This window comes from Oncorhynchus kisutch, linkage group LG12 (genome assembly GCF_002021735.2).
Source record: "Oncorhynchus kisutch isolate 150728-3 linkage group LG12, Okis_V2, whole genome shotgun sequence".
NCBI classification, from domain to species: domain Eukaryota; kingdom Metazoa; phylum Chordata; class Actinopteri; order Salmoniformes; family Salmonidae; genus Oncorhynchus; species Oncorhynchus kisutch.
In genome coordinates, this window is record NC_034185.2 from 26,546,589 (window position 1) to 26,574,089 (window position 27,501).

The 27,501-nt window shown below is 45.6% G+C and overlaps 1 protein-coding gene across 1 annotated transcript in view; it reads left to right on the forward strand.

Annotated features, from left to right (window-relative positions):
- The window catches only part of LOC109900790 (protein enabled homolog), a 141,074-nt gene that overhangs the window by 109,000 nt on the left and 4,573 nt on the right, over positions 1-27,501 (forward strand). The window contains 8 exon segments of the mRNA XM_031837246.1: positions 13,714-14,177; positions 16,891-17,631; positions 20,978-21,018; positions 21,020-21,289; positions 22,226-22,383; positions 22,671-22,719; positions 23,022-23,079; positions 23,311-23,377. Coding sequence (XP_031693106.1) covers positions 13,714-14,177; positions 16,891-17,631; positions 20,978-21,018; positions 21,020-21,289; positions 22,226-22,383; positions 22,671-22,719; positions 23,022-23,079; positions 23,311-23,377 — 1,848 coding nt within the window.

Here is a 27,501-nt window from a genome sequence, read left to right on the forward strand (position 1 = left end):
GATGACCTGGATCCATTGGGTCTGGCGACGAATATGTAGCGAGGGCCAGCCGACTAGAACATACAAGTCGCAGTGGTGGGTGGTATAAGGTGCTTTAGTGACAAAACGGATGGCACTGTGATAGACTGCATCCAGTTTGCTGAGTAGAGTGTTGGAAGCCATTTTGTAGATGACATCGCCGAAGTCGAGGATCAGTAGGATAGTCAGTTTTACTAGGGTAAGCTTGGCGGCGTGAGTGAAGGAGGCTTTGTTGCGGAATAGAAAGCCGACTCTTGATTTGATTTTAGATTGGAGATGTTTGATATGAGTCTGGAAGGAGAGTTTGCAGTCTAGCCAGACACCTAGGTACTTATAGATGTACACATATTCAAGGTCGGAACCATCCAGGGTGGTGATGCTAGTCGGGTGCAGGCAGCGATCGGTTGAAAAGCATGCATTTGGTTTTACTAGCGTTTAAGAGCAGTTGGAGGCCACGGAAGGAGTGTTGTATGGCATTGAAGCTTGTTTGGAGGTTAGATAGCACAGTGTCCAATGACGGGCCGAAAGTATATATAGAATGGTGTCGTAATTGGTGAACCAGGCAAGGCAGTCATCCGAAAAACCGAGGCTACTGAGTCTGCCGATAAGAATATGGTGATTGACAGAGTCGAAAGCCTTGGCAAGGTCGATGAAGACGGCTGCACAGTACTGTCTTTTATCGATGGCGGTTATGATATCGTTTAGTACCTTGAGTGTGGCTGAGGTGCACCCGTGACCGGCTCTGTGCACTCATATCTGCCTAACTGAGGCATTGAAAACGGCATCAGTTTAAACAGAACAATGTCCGTACGTACGTATTGGTCAGTCTCCGTGGAGGACCGCACATTCTCCCGTCAAGTTAGTTTTTTTACAAATCCCAAAGTTTGCTTAGAAAGTGGCGCACGCCTTTTAAGCCTAGGCAACGTTTATAAATTAGGCCCTTGGTCTCTACTCTCATGCCCTATGTTGTGTTGGAGTTGAGTGAAATAGACTGTGTAAATTTTCCTTTCCTCATCATGCCATCTATTTTGTTAAGTGCACCAGTCCCTCAAGCAGCAAAGCACCCGCACAACATGATGCTGCCACCCCCGTGCTTCACGGTTAGATTGGTGATCTTCGGCTTGCAAGCCTCCCCATTTTTCAGACAAACATAACGATGGTCATTATGGCCAAACAGTTCTATTTTTGTTTCATCAGACCATCGGACATTTGTCCCCATGTGCAGTTGCAAACCGTAGTCTGGCTTTTTTATGGTGGTTTTGGAGCAGTGGCTTCTTCCTTACTGAGTGGCCTTTCAGGTTATGTCGATATAGGACTCGTTTTACTGTGGATATAGATAATTTGCACCTGTTTCCTCCAGCATCTTCATGTAACGGATGTGAAACGGCTAGCAAGTTAGTGGTGGTGCGCGCTAAATCGCGTTTCAATCGGTGACGTCACTTGCTCTGAGACCTTGAAGTTGTGGTTCCGAGGGCCGCCGCTTTTGTGGAGCGATGGGTAATGATGCTTCGTGGGTGACTGTTGTTGATGTGTGCAGAGGGTCCCTGGTTCGCACCCGGGTATGGGCGAGGGGACGGTCTAAAGTTATACTGTTACATTGATGCTGTTGACCCGGATCACTGGTTGCTGTGGAAAAGGAGGTCAAAAGGGGGGGGGTTAGTGTAACGGATGTGAAACGGCTAGCTAGTTAGCGATGGTGCTTGCTAAATCGCGTTTCAATCGGTGATGTCACTTGCTCTGAGACCTTGAAGTAGTGGTTCCCCTTGCTCTGCAAGGGCCGCGGCTTTTGTGGAGCGATGGGTAACGATGCTTTGTGGGTGACTACTGTTGATGTGTGCAGAGGGTCCCTGGTTCGCGCCCAGGTATGGGCGAGGGGATGGTCTAAAGTTATATTGTTACATTCACATGGTCCTTTGCTGCTGTTCTGGGATTGATTTGCACTTTTCGCACCAAAGTACATTAATCTCTATGAGACTGAACGCATCTTCTTCCTGAGCGGTATGACGGCTGCGTGGTCCCATGGTGTTTGTACAGATGATTGTGTTAATTTCAGTCGTTTGGAAATTGCTCCCAAGGATGAACCAGACTTGTGGAGGTCTACACTTTTTTTCTGAAGTCTTGGCTGATTTATTTTGATTTTCCCATGATGTCAAGCAAAGAGGTGCACTGAGTTTGAAGGTAGGCCTTGAAATACCTCCACAGGTACACCTCCAATTGACTGATATGATGACAATTAGCCTCTCAGAAGCTTCTAAAGCCATCACATAATTTTCTGTAATTTAACAAGCTGTTTAAAGGCACAGTCAACTTAGTGTATGTAAACTTCTAACCCACTGGAATTGTGACACAGTGAATTACAAGTGAAATAATCTGTAAAGAGTTGTTGGAAAAATGACTTGTCATACACAAAGTAGATGTCCTAACCGACTTGCCAAAACTATAGTTTGTTAACAATAAATTTGTGGAGTGGTTGAAATACGAGTTTTAATGACTCCAACCTAAGTGTATGTAATCTTCCGACTTCAATTGTAAATGTCTTCCAAATAAACGATTGCAGTAAGGGCCTCTGGAGTGGTGCAGCGGTCTAAGACACTGTGTCGCAGTGATAGAGGTGTCATTACAGACCCAGGTTCGATCCCGAGCTGTATCCCAACTGGCCGTGATCCCCATAGGGCGACGCACAATTGGCCCAGTGTCGTCTGGGTTTGTGGTGGGTTTGGCCGGGGAGGGTTTACTTGGCTCATCGTGCTCTAGCAACTCTTTGTGGCAGGCCGGGCGCCTGCAGGCTGACCTCAGTCGTCAGTTCAGCAATGTTTCCTCTGACACAGAGGAAACACCATGTTAAGAATGGCGGTTTGGTGGGTCATGTTTCGGAGAATGACAAGATCACAATTGGAGAGAGAAAAAAATGTAAAAAGAACCTCAAAGTGTAGTAACTGCAGTCGACGGTGGTATTTTGGACACAGTCATTTCAGAATAATTAGTCTAGCACCACAGTTATACTACACTGTAACATTACTGTTGTAAAAAAAAAGTTATTTTGGATGCAGTATTTACAGCATACTGCAGTTACTGCACTTTAACTGCATTGTACAGAAGTCATACTGCACACCGACTGCAATCTTTATTCGTAAGGGACGAGAACAGCTCAAGGACAGAACTACATTCATTTAAAATTAGAAGAAATAAATGATAATGGTCCCGTACTGACAAAACACTGAGAAAACAACAGATGCCTATACTAAAGGCCTACATCCAGTCACATCTATCAATGTCATGCTTGCGTACATGCATACCAGTTTCCATATTGTTAAAGTTGCGTCAATTCGAATCTGGTATCAGGATAAATATGACAATGAGTCACCGATTGTATACTATGTATTTTTTATTAGCTAAGCAATAAGTGGTAAATGCAATTTTCATATATACGGGCTCTCTGTCCCACCTCGCAGGGCAAAACAGAGAACTGACTGGGCGTGGTTTAAACTCACCCAGCCCATCGTTGATTGTTGTCGTACGAGCTGGTACCAGCCCCCGGGCGCTCCAGTTGATAGATGTAACTTGCTGTGTCGAGTATCTATGCGCTCATTCCCTAGATACCGTTATCACATATCTGGTTTCTGTTATTGTTAAGTTTGAGTTCTAACAAAAACAGTCTGTGGTTTGCTACACTACGTTCTGTATGTGTCCGTTTTATGTTATTCTGTATTTTTCCATCATGAGAAAGGCCCATGGTCCTGAAACTGTTAACAATGTTTCAAGTCAGCGATGTTGCATAACACCTACATACATCCACACAAGCCAACAGCATATTATATTCAATCACATATATGGTAACAGGCTATAGTGCATAACACAGAATCCTCATAATATACATACAAGTTATTTCTGTCAGATAGGGGAGAGACCTTGCTGCTTCCTCTCTGCTTGGAATATCTTCATAAAATACTAAGGATCAAGGGAGCAGAAGTCAAATTAAAAGGAGAGGGATGGGGAGAGAAAGCAAGAGGCCCAGCTGATTTGAGCCCAGTTTCCATTGGCACTTTGACGTCAATCTAGGTTGGGCTGGCCTTGGTGGGCTAGCTCAAATTGTTTCCACTGCCTCCAGAAATGGTCAGGTTTCAAGGTAGCCAATATGTGACGACAGCTGACTTTGCTAATGTTGCTAGCTAACTAGCTAGCAAGATGTTGAAGAAATGAATTATCCCTCACCATGCTGTAACTAACGTGACCCCATACTCCTGCCAGTGCCAGCTAGACTCGGAGCCATGTATTTAGCTTGCTGGCGTTAGCTAGCTAGCTAAAAGGTTAGCATCATTGTTAGCATAACAGTCTAGCTAGCTGACTTAATTTCTACCTTGCTTGCCATGGCATTGGCTATTAGCTAGCTAACTAACCAAGCAAATCCGACCTGGTCAGCTAAAATTCCTGCTTGCTCACGTTAGCTAGCTAGCTTGTTTCAACTCGGATTTGCTAGCTAACGTTAGGGAACTAGCATTTGAGGGCTGACTGTTCTCAACGTTTATTCTGTAGTGCAAAACAGAACGAAGGATCTTGCTATGGTGGTAATTTGTGTCATGTCTGACTACTGTAGTACTGCTTGTCCATGTGCTAGCTAACAGCAACATGCCCAGACGAGCTAGCTAAACGTTGTCAGCATTCATAGCTCCAGCTGGAGAGACTAGAGGCGCGGCCCCAGCCAAAACCGCTCTCACTACTCAGCTATGGCCTCAGAGCAGCCTGGCATCCCAGGGATCAGTGTGTGTGTGACTGTGTGTCACAAATCCTATATACGTGTGTGTTTGAGGGGGAAATGCAAGCCATTCATACACATAATGTGGAAATCCTGTTTTAAGGCTTGCAGCAATCCAGTCCAACAATGGCATACCAAATTCTTGAATGACCACATGAATTGAGCCTTCGCTGTTTATATATCCATCTCTTAAATACATTCCGTGCTTCATCACGCATAACTATATCTACTCTGACTATTTCTCAGTGTTATACTTTGAACCACGCTATAAATAAATATTTAGATCACTGTCCTCTGTCAGAAGATCGCTGGTTGTGGTTTCCAGAAGATTACATAAGCAAATGTGTGGATTTGGATGTTTTTCTCCCTACCCCGAAATCCCTCTTCCAAACGCAAATCCCAGTCCTTCTGACGACATGACACACAACAGCCAAGACTTTTAGGTGCCTCTTTAAAGTCCCAGAGATACCCAGTATTAACCTACCATTAGATTAAGAGTCTAATGGGATGTATACGTTTCTGGTGTGAGACTATAGCAGTTTGACTGTAGCACTGTGCCTGCTTCTAGCATCTGTCAGGTGGTGAGACAAAAGGAAGATATTCTCCATACTGATGCAGGGAGATTGGAATTGATGTGGTGCTCTGTACCCGATTGACAGAATCATTTAGAGACAAGCTGCTAATGAGGAGCATTTATCTGCTGCTTGACATTGATCACGGTATGTGTGACTACATGTATTGTGCTTGTGTTCTGTTATTGTCTAACACACAGGGCTGGCTGCTGTTGGACAAAACGAATTCCTCTCCTTGGCTTGACTAGTGTTCTGGGGCCTCATGTGATAAAATACAAAATATATCTTAAAACAACAATGCACCAATTTTCTCCCAAAGGTTACTATTTATAAAAACTGAACTTGGCGTGAGAATGTCATTACTTCGACACAACTTTAGACCATGCACATGCACATTTTCTAGTGGTTGGTATTACATTTTTTTTTTAAAAGGCAGCCATTTGCTGTTAGTGAGAAGAGCTGACATGTCCACAATAATGTGCCATTTTATTGTCTTTCAGAAACTCTCAGTCCTTTTCCAAATACAGCCTAAGTTCCTGCAAAAGATAACGTTCTGCCAACACCTCCAAAAATATTTGATCAAATTTGTCATTGCTCTTTGTAAACTCAGCAAAGAAATGTCCTCTCACTGTCAACTGTTTATTTTCAGCAAACTTAACATGTGTAAATTTGTATGGACATAAGATTCAACAAATGAGACATAAACTGAACAAGTTCCACAGACATGCGACTAACAAATGTCAGCTTCTCTGACCAACTGGACTGGGGGCTTGCCAGGCTTTGTGATTGTGCGGCTCTGCTTCCCTTGGCTGTCAGAATCAATGACCGCTGAGCAGCATTACACTTGCTACACCCTAACGCTCAGGCTGTGTGCAGTTAGTTCTCAAGACCACTACAAAGATGCTCACTCCTCAGTGTGGAATTGTATTTTGGCATTTTCATTAGCTGTAGACCATGTTGTCTAACATCTGCTCCTGCTAGGGCTGGGCGACTATATTGTGAATACCTGTATACCTGTGTGGATCCACATATACCTTTATGGATTTTTGCAATACTGTCTATAACGATATTATGATAGAATGCTAAATAAAATGAAAAGTTGTACAAATTGTACTACTTCGTCAGTTTTGTACTAGTTTAAGTATAAAACCATCAGAATGGAGAAAACGCATTAAAAGCACTCTGAATTCATATGTTGCCATTCAAGGGTTATGCACTACTCATAAAACATATTTAGAACTTTTATTCAGAAACATAAAATACCGCCATGCTGTCAGAAATGTAAAAAATACTGATATATTTTGGCCATATCGCCCAGCCCTAGCTCCTGCCCCAACCTAGGTTCTAATTTGGTCTGTATTAATAGTCTGCCCTCGTTCTGACACTTTCATACTGTAATGTCCTCCTCCTCCGCACTGGTTTCCTACGGTCTAAATAATTAATTTGTCAAACACAGCACATTCAAGCGATTCTCGTTTTCTTGAAAAATACTGACAAAGCTTTTTTGTGTTTTTGAGTCCGTGGTAGTAGTAAGTTGTTGAAAGACGTTCGGATTCAGGCCGTGTGCTGCCTACACTCCCTTAGCAACCGTTCCCCAGGCAACGCATGTCAGGAACTGAGACGCTAGTAAATGGATCACCAAGGTTTTTCACATCTTTGAAGCCTTCAATACCTTAAATCTGAGAGAGGAAGTCATGTACATATCAAGCTTTTCCCACCCGGCTCGGTGTGCATGTAGGGCTCCTGAGAAAGTGAGGGAAATTCTGTGTTTGTGTGTCGACATGCGCTGAGGAATCCTTAGATCATTTCTGATCTGGTCCCATTGTTCTGTTCAGTACGACCTGCAAGGAGCTGCCTTCCCCTCTTTCAGCAAGACAGAAATGTATTGTTAATGTTCCAGCTTGGCTCACCCTAATAGTGATGATACATTTGTATTGTTAGACTGTATGAGAGTTTTATAGTTGTCATATCCCAAAAAGATTCTATATTGGAATGTAATGAAAGTTCTGCTATGGGTGCAGTATACACTAGTACTCAAAACTGACATCCCTAAATACACTGAACAAAAATATAAACGCAACATGTAAAGTGTTGGTCCCATGTTACGTGAGCTGAAATAAAATATCCCAGACATTTTCCATTGGCACAAAAAGCGTATTTCTCTCAGATTTTGTGCACACATTTCATTACGTCCCTGTTTGAGCATTTCTCTTTTGCCAAGATAATCCATCCACTTACAGGTGTGGCATCAATAAGCTGATTAAACAGCTTAATCATTATACAGGTGCAGCTTGTGCTAGGAACAGTAAAAAGCCACTCTAAATGTGCAGTTTTATCCCACAACACAATGCCACAGATGTCTCAAATTTTGATGGAGCGTGGAATTGGCACGCTGACTGCAGGAATGTCCACCAGAGCTGTTGCCAGATAATTCAATGTTCGTTCCTCAACCATAAGCTGCCCCTGATGTCGTTTTAGAGAATTACGTCCAACTGGCCTCACAACCGCTGACCACGTGTAACCACGCCAGCCCAGGACCTCCACATCAGGCTACTTCACTTGTGTGATCGTCTGAGACCAGCCAGTTGATGAAACTGTGGTTTGCAAAACCCAAACATTTCTGTACAAACTGCCAGAAAGAGTCTCAGGGAAGCTCATCTGCATGCTTATCCTCACCAGGGTCTTGACCTGACTGCACTTTGTCGTCGTAATCGACTTCAGAGGACAAATGCTCACCTTCGATGGCCACTGGCACCCTGGAGAAGTGTGTTTCAGCATGATAATGCACGGCCCCATGTCGCAAGGTTCTATACACAATTCATGAAAGCTGAAAATGTCACCCATTGAGCATGTTTGGGATGATCTGTATCAATGTGTACGACAGCCAATACCAGCAACTTCGCACAGCCATTAAAGAGGAGTGGGACCACTTTCCACAGGTCACAATCAACAGCCTGATCAACTCTATGCAAAATAGATGTGTGACACTGCATGAGGCTAATGGTGGTCACTCCAGACTGACTGGTTTTCTGATCCACGCCCCTACCTTTTTTTAAAGGTGTCTGTGACCAACATGCATATCTGTATTCCCAGTCATGTGAAATCCATAGATTAGGGCCTAATGAATGTATTACAATTGACTGATTTTCTTATATGAACTGTAACTCCGTAAAATCTTTGAAATTGTTGCGTGTTGCGTTTATTTTTGTTCAGTGTAGTTTTATTATCCCTTATTGCTTCAGATAAAGTTCCAGTAATAAGCTTAGACACACCTACTCATTCCAGGGTTTTTCTTTTCTTTTTACTATTTTCTACTTTGTGGAATAATAGTGAAGACATCAAAACTATGAAATAACACATGGAATCATGTAGTAACCAAAAAGGTGTTTTTTTTTTTTTAAAGTAATGAAGGTCAGTCAATGCAGAACATTTCAAGAACTTTTCTTCAAGTGCATTCAAAAAGCTCTGAAACTTGCTCTCATGAGGACCGCCACAGGAAAGGAAGACCCAGAGTTACCTCTGCTGCAGAGGATGAGTTCATTAGAGTTACCAGTCTCAGAAATTGCAGCCCAACGAAATGCTTCAGAGTTCAAGTAACAGACACATCTGCCTTCGTGGTTGAATTGCTGCAAGGAAACCACTACTACAGGACACCAATAAGAAGACACTTGCTTGGGCCAAGAAACAGGAGCAATGGACATTAGACTGGTGGAAATCTGTCCTTTTGGTCCAAATTTGACATTTTTGGTTCCAACCGCCGTGTCTTTGTGAGACACGGAGTAGGTGAACGGATGATCTTCATGTGTGATTCCCACCGTGAAGCATGGAGGAGGAGGTGTGGTGGTGCTTTGCTGGTGACACTGTCAGTGATTTATTTAGAATTCAATACACTCTTAACCAGCATGTGTACCACAGCATTCTGCAGCGATACGTCATCCCATCTGGTTTGGGCTTAGTGGGGCTATCATTTGTTTTTCAACAGGACAATGACCCAACACACTTCCAGGTTGTGTAAGGGCTATTTGAAAAAGAAGATGAGTGATTGAGTACTGCGTCAGATGACTTGTCCTCCACAATCACCTGACCTCAACCCAATTGAGATGGTTTGGGATGAGTTGGACTGCAGAGTGAAGGAAAAGCAGCCAACAAGTGCTCAGCATATGTGGGAACTCCTTCAAGATTGTTGGAGAAACATTCCAGGTGATGCTGGTTGAGAGAATGCCAAGAGTGTGCAAAGCTGACATCAAGGTGAAGGGTGGCTACTTTGAAAAATCTCAAATATAAAATCTAATTTGATTTGTGTTACACTTTTTTTGCTTCCTACATGATTCCATATGTGTTCTTTCATAGTTTTGATGTCTTCACTATTATTCTACAATGTAGAAAATAGTACAAATAAAAACCCTTGAATGAGCAGGTGTGTCAACTTTTGACTGAAACTGTATATCCATGTTCATCTCAAGGATAACATTACTTTAACATGACGTCCCTTCCTTGAAAGTTAACCTGGATGTAAGCAAATTGCTATCCCCTTGACGAATGGCTAGCAGACTCTGTCCTATGACTCCCCTCCAGCTCCTCCTCTCCACCACCACCTCTCGCCACGCCATCTCGTCTAACAGACATGGTGAGGCCTAGTGCTTATTATAGCTGTTCTCCTCTGTGTTGTGTAGGAATGTTATGGTCTCGTATGCCAGGGAATTCCGTGTGTGTCAGATAGTGTTTACATGTACAATAAATACACTAGATGGAAATAGTCTGAACTACTGCTTTGGACAGGTATGTAATGTCATGTCACCATTACCAAAGTTAACCAAAGGTCTACGTTGTAAAACATATTCCCTTTTTGGTGAAGCCTTGTTCCGTATAGAGCAGGGGTTCCCAAACGTTTTGGTCCCTGATCCCATTTAGATGTTTTTTCGCCAAACCGCACCATGTAAAAACTGTAATGTAATCAACGGACAATGTTGAATGTTTTAATTGTATCTATGACAGTTTATTACAAATCAGTCTGACAGTTTTGACAGTATTTCAAGCTGAAGGTAGTATGGTTAAGAGTGACTGAAATTCATCAGAAAGGTATTGAAGTTCAGAAGCTCACCAGGCAATATTTTTGTAGCAAGGTAGAATATAACCTCTAACCTCTACCTCTTCAAGGTAGAATATAACATCATCATTGACCCCAGTCTGATTTAGTTCCTAGTCTTGTCCACTCTGTTATTGCTTGTGGGCATTGTAGAGAGAGTCTGATCTTTCAGACATGGGGTCATAATATTTAGTAGTTTAAACCGTTCAAAGGATAGAGCAACATTTGCAGGAAGAAAACACAAACCACATCTAGTGGCTTCCACAGGTTACTGACGTAAGCCCGGTTCTATGAACCAAGCACAATGATCTTTTTCTTTTTTTTTCTCATAATCCGAGCTGATTGGTTTACGTCATCCTTGTTACATGTAATCCGTTACTAACCAATCCTGTATACAGTTTCACTCTGTTTTGTACGGTGTAACCACTCCCCATATAGGTGTCATTGACATTGCATGTCAATTGCATCATCCACCACTGACCTTCTCTAACCTTGTTGTTCGTTCTAGTGGTGTGCATAATCAACCCTTCCTGCTGCTCTCAACACCATCCCGCCTACATTTAACCTCGGGCATACTGATAATATTCTACATTTTAATTGTGATATTTTAGAGGCTCCTGCTTGTGCAGCAGTCTCCGGCACTGTCAGCACTCCTGTCGCAGTTTGATACTCTCTGTGGAGGAACTGCTGCCCCCACCCCTCGCAAACTGCCCCCGGGGTGGAGTATATGCTAATCACTGTAATGCCTCTTATCTTAGCGCTGATATACACTACCTTATATAGTAGACTCTCTGCTGTACTCCCTACTGTAACTATATCAGCATGGAGAAAAGGGGATGTTATCCTATAGCGAAACCCCTGGGAGTGGTCCTTCGAGCCAGATACCTTGCCTCCAGACCTCTAGTGGCCCAGCGCCTAATGAGCAGTACAACACTCCTGCTCTTTAATTAACTCTGCGAGGGAGGTGGGGTGGAGGGGGAGGTGTGGGAGGATGGAGAAGAGGTAGATGAGGGCTGCACTGGGGCTTTAGTGAAGTTAGGACGGGAGTGCTCTGTTCTGTGCTCCCCATCTTGCTGTAACAAGGCAGTGTCATTATGAAGTGCACCAGTGGCGGGGAGAATAGCCGTCCTCATGGGAGCCTGCTGGGTACAGCTACATTTCAATAACAGCACAGTGTGTTATGGGGTCACCTTGTAGAGTGAGACTGGTGAATATGGATAATGGGGTCAGTGGTACTGGGGAAAGCCTGGCTGAGGCAACAGCTAGTGAAAGCCTCCTCAGCCGCTTCCGCTCTGGTTCTGGGCGAGAGAGGATCTCCACCAACTAAATCTGTTAACTCTCTCAGCCCTTCCTCTGGCTACTCTAGCCTACAGAGTGGATTGCTGCCTGGGCCCATAATACTGTTTCTAGTTCTATTACTAGCTGAAGCTTTACAGTCTTAAGTAACATTGAAATCATTTGCATGTCATTCTTAAGCTATATATGTTAATGATGGATTATTTCAAGGCTTTTTCGAGCTCCATCAAAAAGGGAAGAGTGACGGTTTGCCTTCCAGTAAATCATTAGTCTTAGTTCACTAGAGCCCATGAAGTCATTCTGGGTGAATAACATGGATTGATTGAACCTGTAATCCACTGACTTGGCACATTGAGGGTTTATTTGTGTCCGGTTTCCACTTTGACTTATCACTGCTTCTCTTAGAGCACATAGTGTAGAATAGACACACACCGTGCACTTATAGGAAAAGGGGAGCAGAAGTGCTGTTATTCATAAACAGGTGCATTGTAAGTCGTTTACACCACATGTGATAGGACATCATACTCCTCCGGGCCTGTTTTGGGGCAGGAAACAGTTTGATTCCCATCATGTTCCTCTCTAAAGGGTGTGTGGAGACTTGATGTTTCCCCACCAGGGGATGCAGGGCCAGGGAAGTAGGAGGAGTTCAATGGGAAGTTGGTTGGTGACTGGTGGGGTGAACCTGGAGGGGGTGTCTGGCTGTGACATCATTGCGGAACAGGTGTGTGTAGCTAGCTCCTGGCCAGATGGAGCGAGGGGGAGGTGTGACACCAGATAGCATTTGAAACTGATGACTGATGTTGATGATTCAGGAGGGTGAAGGAGTGACTGGGGGAAAAGGGCTTGCAGCTTGTCCCTATACAAGTGAAGCACCACAGGTTAATTTGGTCAAGGCTTCAATTGTATTGATGTGACCCAATCCAAAATGTCCCAAACTGACAGTCATGGATTGGGGCTCTGCAGTGTTATTATGACAGTCTGGGTAATAATTGTCAGCAGGCCTGGTTGAGGCTGATGAAGCCAAACAGAATGGGCGGGTACCAGTCACAGCCTCCATGGTAGTGATATGGGGAGAGCGAGAAGAGTCTGTGAAATGGCTTGGAGCTGCAGCCAACCAGCCAGTCACAAGTGAGCTACAGCAGGCTACCTCAGGAGGCAGCCTGCCTCACCTCTTATTACAGCATGCTGCCCTCTAGTGATGAGATTTCTCGCTGCAGAAATAAGTCATTCCCAACCTGGGAAGCTCCTATCCGAACTCAGCAGATCTAGTTGGAATGAACAAGCTGATGCGTTTTGGTATTTGGTGAATGTTATGAAGTAAATGCCAGTAGAAGCTGAATAACAAACAGGTTCTGTCCTTATCACTACAGAATGGGAGGCTGTAGCCAGAAGCAGACATTGTTGTGTTTAACAACAAATGTGCAGAGCTAGCTGTGGTTGCGTAACGGTTTGTCTTGCACAGAACCGTAATTACATAATGACAACAAGCTTATATAATGATTTTAAAAAGGTCATTTTCCAAGTGACAGCACTGACTGACTGGGTCTGCGTGGTGTTTTAGGCCAGCGTGTGAAACGAGGTCAGTGTCTAATCTCTTCATTGACATTTTACAGGAGTGATTAGGGTTAAGTGCCTTGCTCAAGGGCACATTGATAGATCTTTCACCTAGTTGGCTCTGGGTTTCGAAACAGCGACCTTTCAGTTACCTGGCCCTATGCTCTTAACCGCTAGACTACCCTATCTTCTCCACTCCCCTCCCTCTATTCTTTCTCCTCTCTGCTTACTCCACTATCCTGTATGGTCTCTCCTTTTTCTTCTATGGTTTCCTCTCTTGACTGTATGGTCTCTCCTGTCTTAGTTCTCCTCATCGGGTGTCTCCTCCTCTGTGGTCTCTCCTGTCTTAGTTCTCCTCGTCTGGTGTCTCGTCTCTCATCAACCCCCTTTCTCTTCCTCTCTCTAACCTCTTCTCTCCTCTCTCCCTATGGCAGGCAGCTGCAGGAGCTTCAGAGGCAGAAGGAGATGGAGCGCGAGCGGCTGGAGCACGAGCGCCAGGAGAGGGAACGGCTGGAGCGTGAGATGATGGAGAGGGAGCGTGAACGGGAACGTCAAGACCGAGAGCGTCAGGAGCGAGAGAGGGAGCGCGCCGAGAGGCAGCATGTGGAGCGCATTGAACGGGATCGCCTGGAGCGTCAGGAGCAGTTGGAGAGAGAGCAGTTGGAGAGAGAGCAGTTGGAGAGAGAGCAGTTGGAGAGAGAGCAGTTGGAGAGAGAGCAGTTGGAGAGAGAGGTGGCGGAGAGAGAGCAATTGGAGAGAGAGCGGGCGGAGAGAGAGTGGGAACTGATGGAGAGCGAGAAGCAGGAGAGGGAGAGGATGGAGCGAGAGACTCACCAGGAGCAGCAGTTGGACAGAGAGCAGATGGACTGGGAGAGAGGGAGACGCATCTCCAACGCCGGTGAGCAGCCAAGCCTTTTTCCTTACCTCTTACACACTCGCCCACATGCATACACATATACACACACCAACACGCATATGCACACATCTGATGTCTAGGACAGGACATGGTAGTACAGTACACACTGACGACACAGGACAGAACAAAATGACAGAATAGTTACCAACAGGTGAGTGGGCTTAGGTCTCACTTCATTTAGCAGTAGTACTTCCAAAGAGCCGTCTTGGGTGTAAAATCCCAGCTTGACATTTAGCTGGAGTCTGAAGCGGAGACGCTGACTCTACTCAGCCATCCCTGGCCGCTCATTAGTTAGTGTGACTTATAGCGAGTCTCCTCTCCCATCTCTCTCTGCCCATCTGCCTGTGTGTTGGACGGGCTCGTGGAACAGCTTGAGTGGTGCTAGGGCATAGGGGGAGTGTTTGGGTGCTTCTCTCAGCGAGCAGGCAAGAACACACACACACACTGACACACACTCAGCTCTCTCTGCCTACTCCTGTTGGGTCCTGCTTTGACTATGTGTTGGTGGATGGTAGGGGGAACCCCAGCCAGCCTGCCCAGCAAAGCATAGGCAGGTGCAGGACTCAGGCTCTGGGTTTGGTTAGGGGAGGATCAAGGATGGGAGATGGGCATTGCTGGTACATATTGGGTCAGTGGGGGAGCCAGTGTTGGCATGGTTCAGTGCCGCAATCATTACATTAGCTGGGCCAGATTCTCTGTTAGTAGGAGAAAAATGAACCATCAAGCTAACATGCTGCCTGCCCCGCAGGAGCACATCAACATAACTAACATATCATGGTATAGAGTTCACTTTTTTTCCCCTGGAAATTTATACAATAAATGCATAACGACCCAATTCACACGGAACATGACAAGACCAACACAAGAAACCATGTTGCACTGCATGTTGCTGTAATATTTGGGCCGTTTTTGGGTTTGAGGTGTGAATATGCACTTTTAATACGCTTCTAGTTGTCTTTCCTGCAGGAAAAACAAACATTTGCGCTGTTGGCCTAATGTACATAGCCTTGCAATAGCTTTTGGTTGGATTTCCAATTTCATTCATAGTATGTTTAGTTTTCCATTGGATGTCGTAAGTGTCTAATGGAGGCCATGCTGATCCTGTGTGTAACCATACCTCAACTTCTAACTGAATACTTGAGGAGAGGTCTGCTAATAAGGCATCCGCAGATCCATGGACTATTATCTGAGATGAGCTTCTTGACGTGTCCAGCACACTGTGGCGTCTGTCTCAAATTAGCTATGCCCCTTTATCGCGTTCAAAAGAACAAGGGCTTCCTTGTGTGAATGTCAACCTCTTTAATCCAGCCATTCCTACTACTGATGTGATGGTTCTAGACCGGCCCGCCCTATACTGGTCCGCTTCTTCTGTAGGCCACTCTCCTAGGGAACACACTAGGCTACACACTAGGCAACATTTAGTTATTGTGTATGGAGGAGATGGAGTGTATGTCCATTTTGGGGTTAGTGAGGTGTGTGCGTGTTATTACTCTGGGATCACAGAGCAAAGCTAGGGCCTGCCTCTGCCCACTTACCAGCCGGAGGGAGGGAGGGAGTTAGGGGAATCGGGAAAGAAGAGACAAACATTTGGACATGAGTAACTCTTCTGGTTGGAGGTGTGTGTGTGTGTGTGTGGCTGCCACTGAGGGTCAGTGGAGTAGAATGAGGCTTGCACAAAGGATTAGCAGCATTGCACCTCATTCAACATATGGCATGAGAGGCCTCCGCTCTGGGCTGACTCTGGGGCTACGCTGGCTGGGGCCACAACAAAACAGAGCATGGATAATTCAGAGCATGCAGTCAGGCTCTGGCAGTGTGACCACCCAGCGAGACTACCCCCGCAATGGCTGACCTCACTAATTCTGTACTTTACATGAGAGATGAGAAGATACTACTGATGTGTGTGTTGATGAGACACAGACTTTGTGATGGTATTTTTTTCTTTGTTTTGTAAGACTTTCTGAACTCCTTGTCATTTGAAAAGGGAGATTCTGACTTGAAATCGTTCTGATAGGAACTAGGTAATGGTGAATGCAAGTAAGGGGTGATTGATTTAAACTGGAGTCACCCAAATATTGAAGCATTTTATTGATTTAGTTCGTTTAGATTAGATTGTCTGTGCACCATTTGCTTATTGTAATGAACAAAACATGTCCAAATTGGTTACATGTCTCAATTGTGGTTCTTTGACTTCTAAATGTATAGAATACACATGTTCTGCTTGCTCAGTCCTGGAATGGAGCCGCTGGATAGAGTGAGTGACTGACCAGTGCTGTGTCTGGTGTGTGTTGATCCTGTGAGTTTCACCAGAGGCTAATAAAGTGTTTGAAGTGGGCATCACTTGATTAGGCTTCATTCATTGAGCGGCCAGGCCAAGCGCTCCCGACTGAATGTACGATGGTCTCTGTTTTTCTGCTGCCTCTCTATCCATGTGTTCCCATTGACACATTGTTTACAGAGTGTGCCTCAGGATCTGTCTCAACTGCTAACCTTGTGTACTAATAGTAGCATCCTTTCTGTCAGAGAAAGGACCAAGTATAGAAAAATGAGATTTAGGTCTGTGCTGGTTTTTCCTGCTTCATTTGCCCCCTTCTCTCTGTTCTTTCTGTTTCTCCCCCTTTCTCTCTGTCCTCTCCTGTGTTCTTTCCCCTCTTGTGTGGCTGCACGGTGGCTGCTTCTCTCCTGTCCTGTTCAGCGTTTGAAAGTTCCCTCTACACCCCTCCGCCTCCAGAGTACTCCTCCAAGACCTCCTCTACGTCTGTGTCTCCCACCACCCCCAACTACCCTCCACCCACCCCGTCACCCTCCTCTGCAACACCCCCCACCCCGCCTCTACGTCACTCTGCCTCCCGTTTTGCCACCTCACTAGGCTCCGCCTTCCATCCCGTCTTGCCCCACTACGCCACAGTCCCCAGGCGACAGCCTGTCCCTCCCACGCCCCCCACCCCTGCCCCAGCAACCCCCTCCAAGTCTTTGGTGTGGTCAGCAACAAACTTCAGCCCTCTGCCCCCCTCGCCCCCCGTCATGATCAGTAGCCCCCCGGGCAAGGCAACAGGCCCTCGCCCTGTCATTGCCATCCCAGTCCCCAGCCCCTTGTCACAGAAACCCCCCTCCCCCAACGGGCCTCCTATGTTCCCTGCCCCTTCACCGGTCACCATTGGCAACAGCAGCAACCCCACCCCGCCGCCCCCTCCCACCCCGCCGCCCCCTCCACCGCTGCCCCCTCTCTCCCTGTCCCTGTCCTGCCAGCAGTCGCCTGTTGTCTCCCCCATCGCTCCCCTTGTGTCCTCTCCCTCATCCCAGCCTGCTGTTGTCCCTTCTCCTTCCACAGCTCCCCCTGCCTCTGCTGACCTCTCTGTAAACCTCTCTGAGCTGGGAGACTCCTGCTCCTCGGCTCCAGAGGCCTTTCAGCCTGCAGACCCTCTGGCCCAGCAGGGTAAGGCCTCACCTCTCTCAGCCTCGCTCTCTACCTCCACTCACCCACTAACGGGGGCCAGGGTGTAGCGGGCCTGCCCTAACCAGCTCGGCCCAGCTCTGGGTGCCAATGCTGGCTGTAGCGGTGGCTAGTACGGCTGTGGCTCTAGGTCTACTAGGTGCTTGTTAATCTGTGTTGGTCAGGTGTCTGTCTGGCCTCTGTCAGCATACTCTCGCCATGTATGTCCATGCTATTGCTCGTGGTCTTGAGTTGCCTGGTGAACTGGTTTGAATGGTGTCTGGTCATTGTGCATGGCATGGCATGTATGTGTGAAAGTGTGCACTCACAGACAGGGGGCTCTGCTGCATCTAGCTATAGATCGCTGAAGCTATGTCTGGAGGGATCAATGTCTCTTTGTTTCTCCTTTGCTTCTTGTTTTGTTTTTTTATCACCTCAAACTATTATTTTTCTGCAATTCACCATTGTGATGACCTTAGTATGTTACCATGACTTTTCATCCTCACTTGTCATGTCAGTGTTGTGTTCATCAAACCTACTGGACCTGGTGACCGTAGGCTTGTATACGTGATACAAAAGGGACTGATAGATGGAGACTCATTTCTGCTCTGTCCTTGTTCACTTAGGGTTCTTGTCATGACACTACTGTACGTTTTCAAGGGAACGGGAGGGATGCTCGTGTGGAGGAATTAACATAGATATTAGATGTATTTTGATTAGGAAATGACTGACTGAACTCTGGGGCAGTCTTTAGAGGGATTGTCACTGTCGGAAGCTATCCAGCAGCTGGAATCAAAAATATTAAGATAATTTTTTCCCTCTCCTAAATTGAATAGTTAGCATACACGTCTGTCCCCTCTGGATTTGGGGATCCAAATAAATTAATACCCTCTAACAACCATGTCAAATGAGGACAAGCTTTTTATTATTCTTCCTTAACCGGCCACCACATCTGATTACCTTAACTTTATTAGAAATAACATTTGAAATCTTTCTGAAAACCATTGCCGTTTCAAAAGTTCAGATTTTACATAATTCAAACACTCCAGAAGCATTAATGAGACAATTTTGTAACATAATAGAGTTTTCAATTGTGGTGTATTAAAACTGCCCTTTGAGTAACTCTTCAGTAGCATTTACAGTGCATTCGGAAAGTATAACGTTTTCCACATTTGTTACGTTACAGCTTTTATTCTAAATATTGTCATCTATCTACACACAATAACCATAATGATGAAACGAAAAGAGGTTTTTCTAAATTTTCACAAGTGTTTTAAAAATATAAAACATTTATTTACTTAAGTATTCAGACTCAATTGAGTTCAGGTGTTCAGGTGTATCCTGTTTCCATTGATCATCCTTGATGTTTCTATAACTTGATTTGAGTCCATCTGTGGTAAATTCAATTGACTGGACATGATTTGGAAAGGCACACCGCAAAAACCAAGCCATGAGGTCGAAGGAATTGTCTATAGAGCTCCGAGACAGGATTGTGTCGGCACAGATCTGGGGAAGGGTATAAAAACATTTCTGCAGCATTGAAGGTCCCCAAGAACACTGGCCTCCATCATTCTTAAATGGAAGGAGTTTGGAACTACCAAGAATCTTCCTAGAGCTGGCCGCCCAGACAAACTGCGCAATCGGGGAAGAATGGCCTTGGTCAAGGAGGTGACCAAGAACCCGATGGTCACTCTGGCAGAGCTCCAGAGTTCCTCTGTGGAGATGGGAGAACCTTCCACAAGGACAACCATCTCAGCAGCACTCCACCAATCAGGCCTTTATGGTAGAGTGGTCAGGTGGAAGCCACTCCTCAGTAAGGGGCACATTTGCCAAAAGGCACCTAAAGGACTCTCAGACCATGAGAAACAAGATTATCTGGTCTGGTGGAACTCTTTGGCCTGAATGCCAATCGTCATGCCTGGAGGAAACCTGGCACCATCCCTACAGTGAAGCATGGTGGTGGTAGCATCATGCTGTGGGGATGTTTTTCAGTGGCAGGGACTGGGAGCCTAGTCAGGATCGAGGCGAAGATGAACAGAGCAAAGTACAGAGATCCTTGATAAAAACCTGCTCCAGAGCGCTCAGGACCTCAGACTGGGGAAATGGTTCCCTTTCTAACAGGACAACGACCCTAAACACACAGCCAAGACAACGCAGGAGTGGTTTCAGGACAAGTCGTAATGTTCATGAGTGGCCCAGCCAGAGCCCAGACATCAACTTGATCAAACGTCTCTGGGGAGACCTGAAAATAGCTGTGCAGCGACGCTCCCCATCCAACCTGACAGAGCTTGAGAGGATCTGCAGAGGAGAATGCGAGAAACTCCTTAAATACAGGTGTGCCAAGGTTGTTGCGTCATACCCAGGAAGATTCGAGGCTGTAATCGCTGCCAAAGGTGCTTTAACAAAGTACTGAGTAAAGGGTCTGAATACCTTTTGCAAATGTGATATTTCAGTTTTTAATACATTTGCAAAAATGTCTAAAACATTTTCTTTTGCTTTGTCATTATGGGGTATTGTGTGTAGATTTGAGGGAGAAACTAATCAATTTTAGTGTAAGGCTGTAACGTAACAAAATGTGTGAAAAGTCAAGGGGTCTGAATACTTTCTGAATGCACTGTATATGTAGATGATTCAGTGCGACTATTTCTCCCACTTGGACTGACCCACCCGTGTTAGTGACCTCTGCCCTCCAGTCTCCTCTCTCATTTGGCTGAAAGGAAACTGGTCACGCCCTATAGAGATCCATTTAAATGACTATTCTAATAATTAGTATTCAAATTCCTAATTCTATAGGTCACGCCCTCATTAACAGGAGCTCAATATGGGCACATTCCATCATTGCTTATTGATCCAATCATCTGTCTGGGTTGAGGAGTCACAATGATTTTCTACAAGCTAATTATTACAGTTAATACATCTCTGTGGTTCCATGGTTTAGGGCTGCTCTTGCAGGCATATGCCGATATTGACCTAACTAAGGCTGCTAGAGTTCCTGTGTCCAATGCATTTTCTGTCTTGTTTTTGTGTTGGATGTCTCCATTTGCTTCATTCAAATGGATACATTTAGGCCATTGCCACAACTCACTGATGTGCATGTTGTATGACAAACAGCAAGAGGATGTTAGCGTCTTCATGCCGTGTCTTCACACACAAGTTTTAAAGTCTAAGGTTGGTCAAGCCTGATAATGTTAGTATTGATGTTGAATATAGTATGGGTGCTTAAGGAAGCCAGAGTTTTTTTTTGTGTGAGGATAAACTAAATAGGAGAGAACTCGTGACCCCTGCTCTTTCTGTAAGTCCTAAATTTTGATACTGACTGTTTACTCTTCTCCCTCCTCCCCCCATACAGACACAGTGTTGACGCCGGTGCTGCCCACCCCCCCTCCCCCTCCCCCCCCTCCCTCCCGGCTCCACTGTGACCCCCACAGCCTCTGCCCAACCAGGCCCTCCTCCCCCTCCCCCCTTACCCCCCACACTCACCCCTACAAGTGGCGGCCCCCCTCCCCCACCCGGTCCCCCACCTTCCCTCGGTGGCCAGGCCCACCCTCCTCCTCCACCAGCCCCTCCCCTGCCGCCCGGTCTCTTCTCCCCCTCGGAGGACCGCCCCCTGTCCGGGCTGGCCGCTGCCCTCGCTGGAGCCAAGCTGCGTAAAGTGCCAAGGGTGAGAGGCCGACACGCACAGAACAGAAACACACCCACCACTCCCTTACCCTTACACAGACACCCACTGTCTCATACCATATCCTCACAGGCTTGTGATCTTGCCCAGCACCAGTCACACTTTATACTCCCTCTATTGGATGTAGTGCTGAGCTAATAACTAACATTTCCTTGTTTTTTTTGGTTATTAAATCGACTTCTGTTCAATTACTTGAATTTCATTTAGTTAACTTTTTTTGGGTGAGCCCAGCTCGCAGTTTCATTCACGAGAGAAATCTGAGAAATCAAGCTAATGTACGCAAGGATGAGAGGGACAGAGACAGTTTGTGAAAGTATAACTTATCTACTTTGAAGAACTAGTACAATTATTTTGTCAAGACAGCTCTGCAGCATACTGTAGGCTACAGTACTTATGCTGGCTAGCTAAGTAAAATGACTAAAGACAGTACACTATGGGGAGCACGTAACGTTAGATGGCCTGGCAGGCTGACTGCTGCTGCCTGAGCAGAGATGAAATGATGACTTTAAGGAATGAAGAATCAAATAAAATCTAAGTAATATACACCTCAAATATTTGATTATTTCATAGTAATATCACCATTTTCTATTGATGTGGACCTGTCAGGTAGACAGGTTTTGGCCTTTGGAATTTCCATTAATGCTCAAATCATTGTAATGTCATTATTTCGTAATATAAAAATATCGAAATCAAATTATTTTTTTAATAATCTAGCAATAACCAAACCAACCTCAAAACACATCACTCAGCACTAATTGGGAGCTGCCACTCACTTCAAATACATGTAAATCATGTAGCCCATACTGTACTTCACGCATTCATATACTGCACTCCACCATACCTGACCCCCAGTTATGTGCCTCTGGAACATAGTCTACCACTACTTCTCTGACTCTGACCTTTCTCTCTATCCTTCAGAGTGATAGTGGTGGTGATGCGGCAGCTGCTCTGGCTGCAGCCATGGCTGGGGGCTTGGCTGGCGCTACAGGGGCCAAACCTGGAGGGAACGGCCCTCTGGGAGGAGCACCTGGAGGAGGGGGGTTGATGGAGGAAATGAGTGCCCTCCTGGCCAGGAGGTGACATTACACTACGTTCCCGTTTGAAACATGGAGAGAGGAGGGATACAGCATGTTTGGGTGGCTTCAGGGAGTGGGGGGGGGGGGGCAATATTGAGGAAGGCTTGAGGCCCAAATGTTTCTTGTCAATATAGATATTTTCATTGAGTGCCATATCATTGCAGATCATGTACAGTAGCTGTCGCGGTCAGCCAAACATTATTTCAAAGTAATTTGGTGTGGGTGAATTTTTGTTTTGACATACAATGTAACATGTTATGACTTTAATATTTTGTGGTGTTTTTCAGGAGAAGAATTGCAGAGAAGGGATCATCGCCTGAGCCGGAGCAGAGAGCTGTGAGTATGACAGATAGACAGAGGCCAGGGAAAGTTCATCTCTGTATATCCTGCTTGACAGTACCTATCTAGTCTACCCGTCTATAATTCAGTAGCCTGGTGTTTGTATTCTGTATCCATCCCTTCTGGATGTCTTTGGAGCTTCATATGTTTCTCTTTGAGGGTCATTGGTGGCATTAAAGAGGATCAATGGATCTCCCTCAGTGGATTATTAACTAAATGCCTGGTCACATTTCTGATCATCTGAAGCTGCCTGACCTATAACTTCTGACCTTTGAACTCACTGTGCTACTCTCCAATAGGACGACGGTGGCAGCGAGGGCACCACGACTCCTAAAGTGTCTGCCTGTAGCACACCAGGTGAGTGGGGTACAGGATACAGTACAGGACTGTAGTGGTCAGAGATACACAGGACCAGAACAGAAACATGCACCTTCCACATTCAGACCACCAGGATCCTAGTCCGTGTTGGCCAGCAGTTAATGTAATTTGGCAGATTTTTTCAGTCTGTATTTTTTTGTCTTCTGATGAAGTGGTTCAGTTATATCAGTGTAATTATCTCTAATGCTTTTGTGTTTCTCTCCTCCGCAGACATGCCCAGGAAACCATGGGAGAGGAGTAACACTATGAATGGTAGCAAATCCCCAGTCATTGGAAGGTAAGTACCAGCATTCCATAAATGTACAAAAGGTAATACATTTTTAGTCTCTGAGTCTAAACATGTTATTGGGTCAAGTACAACGAAGTCAAAATATCCACTGCCTGTCTGAATCATTGACTGCCTCTGCATTGCTGCTCATTATCATGTAACTGGAGAGAAGGAGCACAGGGGGTAGCAGAGCATGGCTCACTGCTGGGGTCTGACCCCTGGGCTTGCTGGTTCATGACTGGTTAATAACATGACTAAAGCACAGGGCTGCTGCTTACCACTAGGATACTGCTAGCAAGGCTGTCTGTATCAAATCAAATTGAAATTGTTGCATGTGCCGAATACAACAGGTGTAGACCTTACAGTGAAATGCTTGCTTATAAGCCGTTAACCAACAATGCAGTTTTAAGAAAAATATCCCCAAAGTTAAGAAATAAAAGTAATAAATAATTGAAGAGCAGCAGTAAAATAACAATAGTGAGGCTATATACAGGGGGTACCGGTACTGAGTCAATGTGCGGGGGCACCAGTTAGAGGTAATATGTAAATGTAGGTAGAGTTATTAAAGTCACTACGCATAGATAATAAACAGAGTAGCAGCAGCGTGAAGGGGGGGGGGGCAATGCAATTAGTCTGGGATGCCATTGATTAGATGTTCAGGAGTCTTATGGCTTGGGGGTAGCTGTTTAGAAGCCTCTTAGACCTAGACTTGGCGCTCCGGTACATCTTGCCATGTGGTAGCAGAGAGAACAGTCTACGACTAGGGTGGCTGGAGAACAGGTTTTTAGGTTCTCCCTCTGACGCTGCTTGGTATAGAGGTCCTGGATGGCAGGAAGCTTGGCCCCCGTGATGTACTGGGCCGTACACACTACCCTCTGTAGTGCCTTGCGGTCGTAGGCCGAGCAGTTGCCCTACCAGGCAGGGATGCAACCAGTCAGGATGCGCTCGATGGTGCAGCTGGATAACCTTTTGAGGATCTGAGGACCCATGCCAAACCTCTCCCATTGAGGGAGAGGTTGTCCTTGCACCACACGGCCAGGTCTCTGACCTCCCTATAGGTGTTCTCGTCGTTGTCGGTGATCTAGCCTACCACGGTTGTCATCAGCAAACTTAATGATGGTGTTGGAGTCGTGCCTGGTCATGCAGTCATGAGTGAACAGGGACTACAGGAGGGGACTGAGCACGCACCCCTGAGGGGCCCCCGTGTTGAGGATAAGCGTGGCGAATGTGTTGTTACCTACCCTTACCAACTGGGGGCGGCCCATCAGGAAGTCCAGGATCCAGTTGCAGAGGGAGGCATTGAGTCACAGGGTCCTTAGTAGTTATGAGCTTTGATGGTGTTGAACACTGAGCTGTAGTCAATGAGTAGCATTCTCACATTAGAGTTATTTTTGTCCAGGTCTGAAAGTGCAGTGTGGAGTACAATAGAGATTGCATCATCTGTGGATCTGTTGGGGCGGTATGCAAATTGGAGTGGGTGTAGGGTTTCTGGGATAATGGTGTTGAGCCATGACCAGACATGAGTGCTATGGGTCGGTGTCATTTAGGCAGTTTACCTTAGTGTTCATGGGCACAGGGACTATGATGGTCTGCTTGAAACATTTTGGTATTACAGACTCGTACAGGGAGAGGTTGAAGATGTCAGTGAAGACACTTGCCAGTTGGTCAGCACATGCTCGGAGTACACGTCCTGGTAATCTGTCTGGCCCTGCGGCTTTGTGAATGTTGACCTGTTTAAAGGTCTTACTCTCATCGGCTACGTCCGGAACAGCTGATCCTCTCATGCATGCTTCGGTGTTTCTTGCCTCGACGTGTGCATAGAAGTAATTTAGCTCGTCTGATAGGCTCGTGTCACTGGGTTAGCTTGCAGCTGTGCTTCCCTTTGTAGTCTGTAATGGTTTGCAAGCCCTGCCACATCCGACGAGTATCGGAGCCAATGTAGTACTATTCAATCTTAGTCCTGTATTGATGCTTTATCTGTTTGATGGTTCATCGGAGGGCATAGCGCGATTTCTTATCAGCTTCCAGGTTAGAGTGCCACTCCTTGAAAGCGGCAGCTCTACCCTTTAGCTCAGTGCGGATGTTGTCTGTAATCCATGGCTTCTGGTTGGGGTATGTACAGTCACTGTGGGGACGATGTCATCGATGCACTTATTGATAAAGCCAGTAACTGATGTGGTGTACTCCTCAATGCCATCGGAAGAATCCCGGAAGAAATTCCAGTCTATGCTAGCAAAACAGTCCTGTAGTTTAGCATTTGCTTCATCTGATAACTTTTTTATTGACTGAGTCACTGGTGCTTCCTGCATACATTTTTGCTTGTAAGCAGGAATCAGGAGGATAGAATTATGGCCAGATTTGCCAAATGGAGTGTGAGGGAGAGCTTTGTATGCATCTCTGTGTGTGGGGAAAGTTTATATATATATATTTTTTTTCCCTCTGGTTGCACATTTAACATACTGGTAAAAATTTGGTAAAACTGATTTAAGTGTATTCAAGTCCCCGGCCACTAGGAGCACCGTATACAGCTCGTTCAGTATGGTCTTAGTGTCCGCATCGGTTTGTAGTGGTAAATAGACCACTACGAAGAATATAGATGAAAAATGAGTGTTCGTGAGATGTGTCAATGAAAGCCCCAAATTCCAGGTTCTAATTCCAGGGCTCTAAATGGCAGTTTGTCGGTGAGAACGTGTTCCTGGAAATGCACCTCCAGCTTCCATGTGCAAAACAGAATGCTGACTGCCTCCACCACAAGTCCTTTTTTGTTTTATTTCGCTGAGAATGTGAGATGTTTTTTAGAACTTCCTTTAAAGTCGGTTGGTGTTGCATTTTAGCGTATTAATGCGAAAAGTTTCAGACAATTAACAGATCCCTAGAAAATGCCTATTACAATGCTTTATCATTTTTAAGTTAACTTAATGCAAAGTCAATATATCATTAATACGGCTATACTCCGTGTTTTCTCTGTAGCCTGTAGGTTTAGTTTGGGTTGGTTTAGGGAGGGGACCCTGGGGCTGTAGGACAGGCCTTTTAAGAGCTGTCGTCTCTCTCTCACGGACTTGACTCACCGTGGAGAAATCTGATGGGTTCTGATCAGGTAAACAGGGATACAGGCCTGTAGAGTAATAATTCTCTCTTTTTACTCATTTGGTGTCATTTGCTGTGATCGTGGTGGAAGTGATATTTTTGGGGGCTTGGGTTAGTGCCTTGTAATTCCCACATACTGTACCTCTGTTTTGCCAGCAACGTCATCACCAGACTGCTAATGAATTCCACATATATACATTGGTTTATTCTTGTTTTAAAATAAGCAATCTATAGGTCATGTTACGTTTCCAGTTGCTTTACAATCTTTATTTTACTGTCCATCTCTCCTACAGTGCCTACTTTCCTGTCAAAGGGAATCCCTCGAACACATCACAAAGTGCCCCCTACTCACATGTACACACATACTCAACACACTCTGTGGCTGTATGCTACTGTATAGTGAGGAAGCTAGAGGAGACATCACCCCGCCCAGTGCTGTTAATATTCACTTCCGTGCCAATTCTGACCCAGACGCACCCAATAGATAAGGCCACACAGCCCTGCATTGGCATCCTACATTTCTCTCACATAAACTGGCCTTAGTATTTGACCTATAGAGGAGGCCAGAGAGACCACGGGAGCAAATACACAAACACGCAGAAGGACAACTATTGAGAATTGTTATACTTCCCCTCTTGGCTTCCACTACCTCTCTGACAAGAGTTAATTTCTTCACTGATTTCACACTCAGTTTCCTTAGTTCCCTTGAATCATTCCTGTGGTTTTAGACTGTGGTGATTACCTTGTTGGCAACGGTGTTCCTGTCCCAGCTGATCCAATGGCAGAGAAGCATGGCTGTGTGTGACTGCTGAATTGTGTGTGCATGCTGCAACTACAGCGGCCTGTCTCTGAACTCTGGCTCCCAAAGTTTACTTGATTGTGTTTAAATGGGGTTAAACTACCCAATGTCCAGTGTGTGTTTCCTTCCTATTAGTTGGTGTGTGAACTCGAATGGTTCGTGTGTGTAGCATGTGTATTGGGCTGGCTTTACCTAAGGCAGGGAAGGGCAACTGGCGGCCCCCCATTTAAAGGCCCTCCAATCAATT